The sequence below is a fragment of the Pyxicephalus adspersus genome, chromosome Z, assembly GCF_032062135.1.
Source record: "Pyxicephalus adspersus chromosome Z, UCB_Pads_2.0, whole genome shotgun sequence".
Lineage (NCBI taxonomy): Eukaryota > Metazoa > Chordata > Amphibia > Anura > Pyxicephalidae > Pyxicephalus > Pyxicephalus adspersus.
The window spans coordinates 223,322-232,221 of NC_092871.1; the positions used below are offsets into that span (position 1 = coordinate 223,322).

The 8,900-nt window shown below is 42.9% G+C and overlaps 1 protein-coding gene across 1 annotated transcript in view; it reads left to right on the forward strand.

The window, feature by feature from the left end:
- EML2 (EMAP like 2) overlaps positions 1-4,148 on the forward strand; it is a gene marked incomplete in the record, with an annotated part of 18,276 nt that extends 14,128 nt beyond the window's left edge. Inside the window, 6 exon segments of the mRNA XM_072430621.1 lie at positions 308-375; positions 532-620; positions 707-804; positions 2,009-2,174; positions 3,180-3,310; positions 3,680-4,148. Of these exon segments, the coding sequence (XP_072286722.1) occupies positions 308-375; positions 532-620; positions 707-804; positions 2,009-2,174; positions 3,180-3,310; positions 3,680-3,805 (678 nt within the window).
- Between the last annotated feature and the right edge of the window lie 4,752 nt (positions 4,149-8,900).

Consider the following 8,900-nt stretch of genomic DNA (forward strand, 5'->3'; position numbering starts at 1 on the left):
TTTTTTTTTTTTTTTGCTCTGGGGGAATCAAAGGCTTTGCCATAGTGCAGCTTCTGGAAGAACAATTGGTGATAAATTGGGTGGAAGTACAGAAATTCAATGAATGACAAAGTGGTCTGTTTCCCATACCCGGCACAGATTGTGTTTTTGTATGTCAGTAATCAGCCCCATTATGGTACAGAAAGCTGAGGAGAATGTAATGGGGATGTGCGTATCATTTATACTAATGGCCCCTGATAGGGGAGCCATATTTACCCCACTATTTGTGTACAATGGAACTTCATGTAACCTCTTCCTGCACCCACAGGATGCTGCAAGAGTGGCCGCCTTCCATCCATCTGGCAGTGTGGTAGCAGTGGGAAGCTGCACTGGAAGGTAAGGAACAAGCCGTGGTCTCTCTCGCTCCACTATACGTCATGGTGCTCCTCTGTATTCCTCTATAGGCGACATTCTAACACATGGGTCCGGTCTATATAACACTATAGTGGGTGATATATTGCTAGCTTGCCCCCATCTTCTTCTATCTTGCAGGTTTCTGGTGCTGGACTCTCAGTCCCATGTGATTGTAACAAGCATTGCAGATGCAGGGGAGCAGATCAGTTGTATCTCATACAGTCCCGGTATGGTCCTGATATTCTCTTCTGCCATAAGCTGCCTGTCTATAAGATGTTCTGTATTGCTTACTGTCCTCATATCTCTGTCACAGATGGTCAATATTTGGCAGTGGGATCACACGACAACTTTATTTATCTCTATGAGGTGGCAGATGAAGGGCGAGAGTACAGACGAGTGGGAAAGTGTATGGTAAGTGTACAATAATTACAGGAGGGAGATTGTGCACCAAAGGGGTATATTGACTGGGAAAGGTATGGACTGTGTACTTGTCACAAGGCCACTAGGGGGCAGCATTTATACTAATACAACAGCTTTATGTGGCTCTGGAACCTCCAAATCATGTTACAAATATTGTCATTGTGCACAGGTGTGGTCTTTGCAGGGGGCTGTGATCAGTTCTTTATGTCCTTGGTCAATGATATGAACACACCCAACCATAAAGTAACCGGGATTAAAAGTGAAAGTGATTATAGCAAGGTCAAATATGCTGATATCTGTGCAGCGTTACATTTGTATTAAAGGAATCCCTAATTTTTCTCCCTCTCTTCCCCTCTCAGTTCTCCCTTTCTCCATCCCTGCCCCCTCCCTTCCCACTTGCTAGGGGTATATAACCTGTGTACACATAAAAACGGGAATATTCAGCCAACACAATATACCATCAATGACACTTCTGGGATATCATTCTGTCCATTTCAGAAGCGTCAGGGATTGTGAATTAATTTCAGCGTCTCTGGATCAAATCAAAGCAACAAGGGGTGGAAAGGAGGGGTGAGAGCACGCCAACTCCCAAGGAGGGAATGGTTTTACCACAGGGTGGTACCACACAGGTGGCACTGGTAGTCCAGATCCTCCAGGATGGCACATCCATATGTCATTACAGGGTCTGAGGAGTGTGGAGGAGATACCGGGAGCCGTTACCAAATGAAGATTGGACAAAGCCATAGCGAGACAACAATGCAGCAGCAGGAATGGTATGAGGGTGGCATGTCAGGCCAGCATGGTGAGACCGGAGCCCACAGTCCAGAACTGGCAGCTCCTCCATTGGCCGTTCTATTCACAGACGGATCACATTGAGCAAGCCTCCATGTGCTAATGGTCCCCTGAATGCTGTCAGGATTGTCAAACCTTAGGCTGCTGCAATGGGGCCCTAAGAATTCCTAATGGTGCTGGCACAATGCCCGGCCTCATGTGCTCAGCGTGTGTAGGCAGTTCCTGCATGATTTTGGTTTCCATTGGCCGTTCTTTCATCATTTTATTCCCAAAGATTTAAACAATTTACATTAAAAATATTTGAATATTTCTCTCTGGGAGAAATCTGGGATTTCAAGGTTCTATGCAGTGTATATGCTGGGCACAGTAATCATATATAAAGAATCTCTACTTTGTTTTTCAGGGTCACTCTAGTTATATCACCCACCTGGATTGGGCCTCAGACAGCTCCAGCTTCATGACAAACAGTGGAGACTATGAAGTCCTTTATTGTAAGTCACATTCCTAAATCCTGGAGATTTCCATGTCCAGAGACTGGGTGCGGATAATTTTATCATTCACAGCACTCGGCCTAATAATAATAATAATAATATAGCTGTGCCTCCGTGAGATAAATGTCAGACCTGGGCTATGGATTCCCCTCAATCACATGTATATAGCACCTGAGCTAATATTATCACCAAGGGAGATGGATATCAGACCTGGGCACTATTTGTCCTGAAGAGAAATCTATCAGACCTGGAAAAATATCGATCCTACAGAAAGATGAATATGAGACTTGGGATATTAATTGACCTGCAGCAAAGCAAACATTAATCCCGAGGAAGGCCTTTCTCTGGACAACTACCATAAGTGTCTCTTCTGAGATTCCCTACAAATTCTTCTGATTGTCTTACTGCATTTCAATTCTCATCTGAACTGATAGAACACCTGATGGAAAGTTTTATTATCCTAGAGGATCACTATTGTCCACCAGTAAAGTGTGGGGTAATCCTTTAGTCCTGTAATTTGGATCTTATGAGCTATTGGTGCAGTAATCCAAAATGTCCTAATGGCCTCACATGAAAGCCTCTGACCACTGCTAGGGAAAATCTGGATGTTGGTACATCAATGAATGAATAGTAAGGCCAATCTTTACTTTGTATTGCCTGCCTGTAGGAATGCCCAGCCCGGAACCTGTGAGCAGCTCCAACTTATCTTGTTGCTCTACAATGTGTTCCCAAGGCTGGACAAGGGAAACCAATCAAGTTGGCCAAGGGCAAATGGTAATGGGCAGTTGGCTTTGTTGAGCCCTGACAGGGTCTGAGCAGGATAATTCTATCAAACAGCTGATGAAGTACAAATGTTTTATTATTATTGTACCACTGCAAATTTCCCTGTTATAGTGTGTTCAGGTACAATAACCAAATGAGCCAAACAATGTTCTGTGTCTCCAGTCACACTTTACTGTCAGCCTGCAATGTTCCCATCACACAAACCATGTAACACTGCTGGGGGTGTCACAATTATAATGCCCCTACATTTGCCAGAACACAATATCTTTCCCTCCTTACTAACACAAATCTCTTCTCCAGGAATCTGGCCGGATGGAGCAGATGGAACAGATATCAATGCCGTGAACAAGTCGCATGACCGGAAGCTGGTGGCCACCGGGGACGATTTTGGAGGAGTGCGTTTGTTCAGCTATCCTTGTGTGATACCCAGGGTAAGAAAATATTACATTGGGTGGAAGTGTAGGTGGAGTGTTCAGAAATATTGTGCTGCTGTATCTGGCCTATATGGAGGAGGGAAGCTTCATAAAATGAAAAGCTAAGAGTGCTGGGTAACTAAAAACTTTCTGAGATCAGCTGTTTGTGTTATCATTCTATTATCAGAAGCAGAAAATGGGAACCCTAGACTCAGATTGTAAACTTTACTGACAATTGGACAATGGTAGAGGCTGGTGGAGGGTTTAGTATTATTATTATTATTGATAAACAGGATTCATATAGTGCCAACATATTACGCAGTGCTGTACATTAAATCGTGTATTTTTAGTTATAGTGCTATTACATTGACATTCAATTTCTTCTAGGCTCCCAGTCATAGGTACAGTGGTCACAGCAGTCACGTCACCCGCGTTGCTTTTCTGCACAATGACAGCGCTCTGATCTCTGTTGGCGGCAAGGACAGCACAGTGCTGCAGTGGACAGTAATGTGATCTGTTAACGTCAGCAGCGTCTTGCAGAGCGTTTTAGCTGTCTTCGCTGTAGATTTCACCATTTTCCTGCCCTGTCGCCGCGCACTTCACCCTTATCTGTTCCTGTAGCAGTGAGCTGTCTCCCCTTGCACCACACCTGCTACCAGCTGACACACTCCAAGCACCATGTTTTCATGATTGGATCACCACTGGAGAATCAACCCACTCTAAGTTGCACAATTGTCACTTCTGAAATCCCCGGGATCAGCCTGATGCCAAGAGGAAACCTCATCCTAGACGTAGAAACCCAGACAAGATTGTTTGAGATGCTGGAAATGCACTGCAATAAATAAAATGAAATATGTCTGACTGCTGTATGATTCTATTGTGTTCTTGTATACCAGAAGAAGGAGATGGCAGCTTCGGAGCCCCAAGTCCCTTCCATTGATGAGGCTTGAAATACTTTATCCATCTACATTGTCTGTACTGTCCATATCAGACACCAATCATCTACAATACCCCCCTACCTCCCCAACGGGGATAGCCAATATGATTTACATCAGGAGTTTGTAGCTAGGCCCCGTGGGCCCTTTTATGAATAATCTCGATCTGAAAGGTAAGCAGCACACAGCATGTTTATCAGTGCCCTGACATGGCACTAAGCTGAGAGATGGGCACACAACTTTAAGGGCTGTCAGTGGTGCCAGTCTTCACATAGTACACAATGTATTGTCATGTGTCAATTACACATTGTACCCTCAAAAACAGTACATTTTATACTCACATTCTGAATTGTACTGCCAATGTTATCATTATGAAGCTTAGAAGGGTTTAATAAATGAAACAAAGTATTATGTGATAGTAGAGTCACACACTGACGGCATGCTGAATATACAGGTAGCACTGACATACAGTGCAGTTCTATAGCAGGAATGATTGACATATATATACACATATAATATTACCATAGATCCGGCAAAGCAAACAGAAAGATGGAAATATACAAAGAACTAGAGAAAAATGGAGGAAAAACAAGCAAAATACTATATAGGGGGTACATAGAAGTATAATGTGTGTGATATAAAATGTATATGGAATTCATCCTCCAATTACACCATATAACACCAAATGTACCCAAATACCACCCTGTTACCGAACATCCGGAATTTACTAGCCCATCGTGACAACGTGATATTATTATCCTCCAATAGCAGGACAGACCACTACTTGTATTTCTCATCCTGTATTAGGCTTGTAACGCCTTTGCCGTGCTGGGTCCCTGATTGGAATCTCGGCCAGGACATTATCTGCATGGAGTATGTAGGTTCTCCCCGTGTCTGCGTGGTTTCCTCCGGGTACTCCGGTTTCCTCACACATCCCAAAAACATGCCGTTAGGTTAATTGCCCTTAGACCATAATAATGACTATGGGGGGGACATTAGATTTTGAGCTCCTCTGAGGGACAGCCAGTCACATGACTATGGGCTTTGTACAGCGCTATGTAATAAGGCAGCGCTATATAGTAGTAATAGTCTGAGCCGTGCCAGGCTTGAGTTTTCCTATGTAAATACAAACTTTTAGTATTTGCATATACATTGCATGATGGTGAATGGAGGGGAAGGAGAGCAGCCGCTATTGTATGATGCAAATCAGACATTTGTCATAGGAATGCATGAAGAAAGAACGGGGCCCTTGGAAAGGTCGCAGCTTTGGCCCATCACTTCAACTGACAATAATAAAGATTCCAATAGACAGAGAGAAGCCAGCAGTCTGTATTGGTTGTAGTGGCCCCATCAGATACTGATTACTGGAATGCTGTCACCAATCGTTCTAACCCTGAGCATCCATTGGGCCCCTGGCTCCTGCCTAGGGCTACGTACACACGTCAGATGACATGTTCTCCCCCAACCATAGGGCGGCGCTGTGTTTACAGTGCTCGTTCAGTCTTTTCTGGCTGAAAAGAGTTAAGAGTTTAGAAGATGATCAAGTAAAGAAGTAAAATATTTGCTGCTAGCTGTAATTTGTAAAAGCAGCAAACAAGGACACCCTGTGCATAGACGAGGTCGCCCCGTGTACAGATGAGGTCGCCCCGTGTACAGATGAGGTCGCCCCGTGTACAGATAAGGTCGCCCCGTGTACTGATGAGGTCGCCCCGTGTATAGATGAGGTCACCTGGTATATAGATGAGGTCGGCCCGTGTACAGATGGGGTCGCCCCGTGTACAGATGGGGTCGCCCCGTGTACAGATGGGGTCGCCCCGTGTACAGACGCGGTCGCCCCGTGTACAGATGAAATCGCCCCGTGTAAAAATGAGGTTGCCCCGTGTACAGATGAGGTCGCCCCGTGTACAGTTGAGGTCGCCCCGTGTACAGTTGAGGTCGCCCCGTGTACAGTGACGTCGCCCCGTGTACAGATGAGGTCGCCCCGTGTACATTGAGGTCGCCCCGTGTACAGATGACGTCGCCCCGTGTACAGATGACGTCGCCCCGTGTACAGTGACGTCGCCCCGTGTACAGATGAGGTCGCCCCGTGTACAGATGACGTCGCCCCGTGTACATACCCATCCATATTTGTATCCAGCACACAGAACATTTCTTTGGGTTGGCGCAGATTGCCGGGCGTGGCGGGTCAGACTTGTGATATGGAAAGTTCAATGAATGGAATTGTCTGCAGTTTATTGGAAATATCATGTAAGGGGAGCAGAATGAAGGGCTCCCAGGGGCCCCTGTGGCTCCATACTGAGCGGCGGAGAACAGAATTCCAGTGGGGATTACACATGTCACAGCTCTGTCCAGCGCTTTGCTGAATATCTTACAGGGCTGCCCTAGGAAAGGCTGCTGGGTTGTGCCGGGGACATGACATTCCCAGGGACATACTCCATGCAGATGTCTTCCAGCTGTGTCCGGAATATGACAGGAGAGAGCCATGTCCCCAATCGGAGGGCTTCTCATCACCGGGGAGGTGAAAGTGATTACACAATGCACATTTCTTCCTGCACACTCAGCACCTGGCACATACACACATGTGACATTGGCCCTGAGGGGCCCCGGGGTTCCTGAGAGCACTGGAACTGTTTTCAGGGGTTATCATTGGTCCAATGGTCAGCCAATGTCTGAGCTGAGATATAGAAAGGAAAATCCCGTATTGTCCGTCCTTATCACTTCATGCTTAGCTCTCACCTGGAATGGTTGCTTGGGGCCCGGTGATTGGGGCCCGGTGATTGGGGCCCGGTGATTGGGGCCCGGTACTATATTGTGTATGGAAAGATAGAATGGAAGAAATCTCCCAAACATCAGCATGTCGGATAATGGGGCCGATCCTCCAGGGAAAGGTTTAGTAGATGGACTGTACCACTGGGTGAATATCACTGGTATTGAGTGAATGTCATTATTATTGTAAATATGTAAATATTTTATTTTATTTTATTTAATATATTATTCAGTGAATATCAGTATTATTGGGTGATTATCATTATTGTTTAGTGAATATAATTATTTATGGGTGAATGTAATTATTTTTGAGTGAATATCTGTGTGAATATTTTTTCATTACAGAGTGAAAATTAATATTATTGGGTGAATATCACTATTACGGAGTGAATATCATTATTGTTGTGTGAATATTATATCATTACAGAGTGAATATTATTATTATTGGGTGAATATTATTAATATTGGGTGAATATCACTATTACAGGGTGAATATCATTATTGTTGAGTGAATATCATTATGTCTGCGTGAATATAATTATTTCTGAGTGAATATTATCATTACTGAGTGAATATCATTATTACTGAGTTAATGTAATTATTATTGAGTGAATATCATTATTGTTATGTGAATAATATTTAATTTTGGAGTGAATATTATTATTAGTGGGTGAATATTATTAATGTTGGGTGAATATCACTATTACCGATTGAATATCCCTATTACCGAGTGAATATCATTATTTCTGCGTGAATATGATTATTTCTGAGTGAATATCAATATTTTGGGGTGAATATCACTATTACGGAGTGAATACCATTACTACAGAGTGCATATCACTGTTATTAGGTGAAAATCATTATTACTGGGTGAATATCACTCTTACTGGGTGAATATTATTATTACTGGGTGAATATCACTATTACTGGGTGAATATCATTATTACTGGGTGAAATATCGATATTACGGGGTGAATACCATTATTACAGAGTGAATATTACTGTTATTAGGTGAATATAATTATTACTGGGTGAATACCATTATTACTTCGTGAATATCACTGTTATTAGGTGAATATCATTATTACGGGTTGAATATCATTATTGTTAGGTGAATTTCACTGGTTTTGGTGAATATCACTGTTACAGGGTGAATATCATTATTACTGGGTGAATATAATTATTACTGGGTGAATATAACTATTACTTAGTGAATATCAATATTACTGGGTGAATATCACTATTACTGAGTGAATATCATTATTACTGGGTGAATATCACTATTGTTGGGTGAATATCATTATTGTTGAGTGAATATCATTACTTCTGCGTGAATATATTTATTTCTGAGTGAATATCAATATTATTGGGTGAATATCACTATTACAGAGTGAATACCATTACTACAGAGTGAATACCATTATTACCTGGAGAATATCATTATTGTTAGGTGAACATCACTGTTATTGGTGAATATCGCCATTACGGGGTGAATACTATTATTACAGAGTGCATATCACTGTTATTAGGTGAAAATCATTATTACTGGGTGAATATCACTATTACTGGGTGAAAATAATTATTACTGGGTGAAATATCACTATTACGGGGTGAATATCATTATTGTTAGGTGAATTTCACTGTTATTGGTGAATATCACTGTTACAGGGTGAATACCATTATTACAGAGTGAATATCACTGTTATTAAGTGAATATCAGTATTATGGGGTGAATATCATTATTACGGGGTGAATATCGCTATTGCTGGGTGAATATCATTAGTACTGATCTGTACAGAGCAGCCGGCATAGCACCATGGTATTCTTGGCACGGTCGCGGTGTAACCTGGTACAGCCGGCTCCTCCGTCGGTAACAGCTGTGTACCCCCCACTCTCCCGTGTTCCCG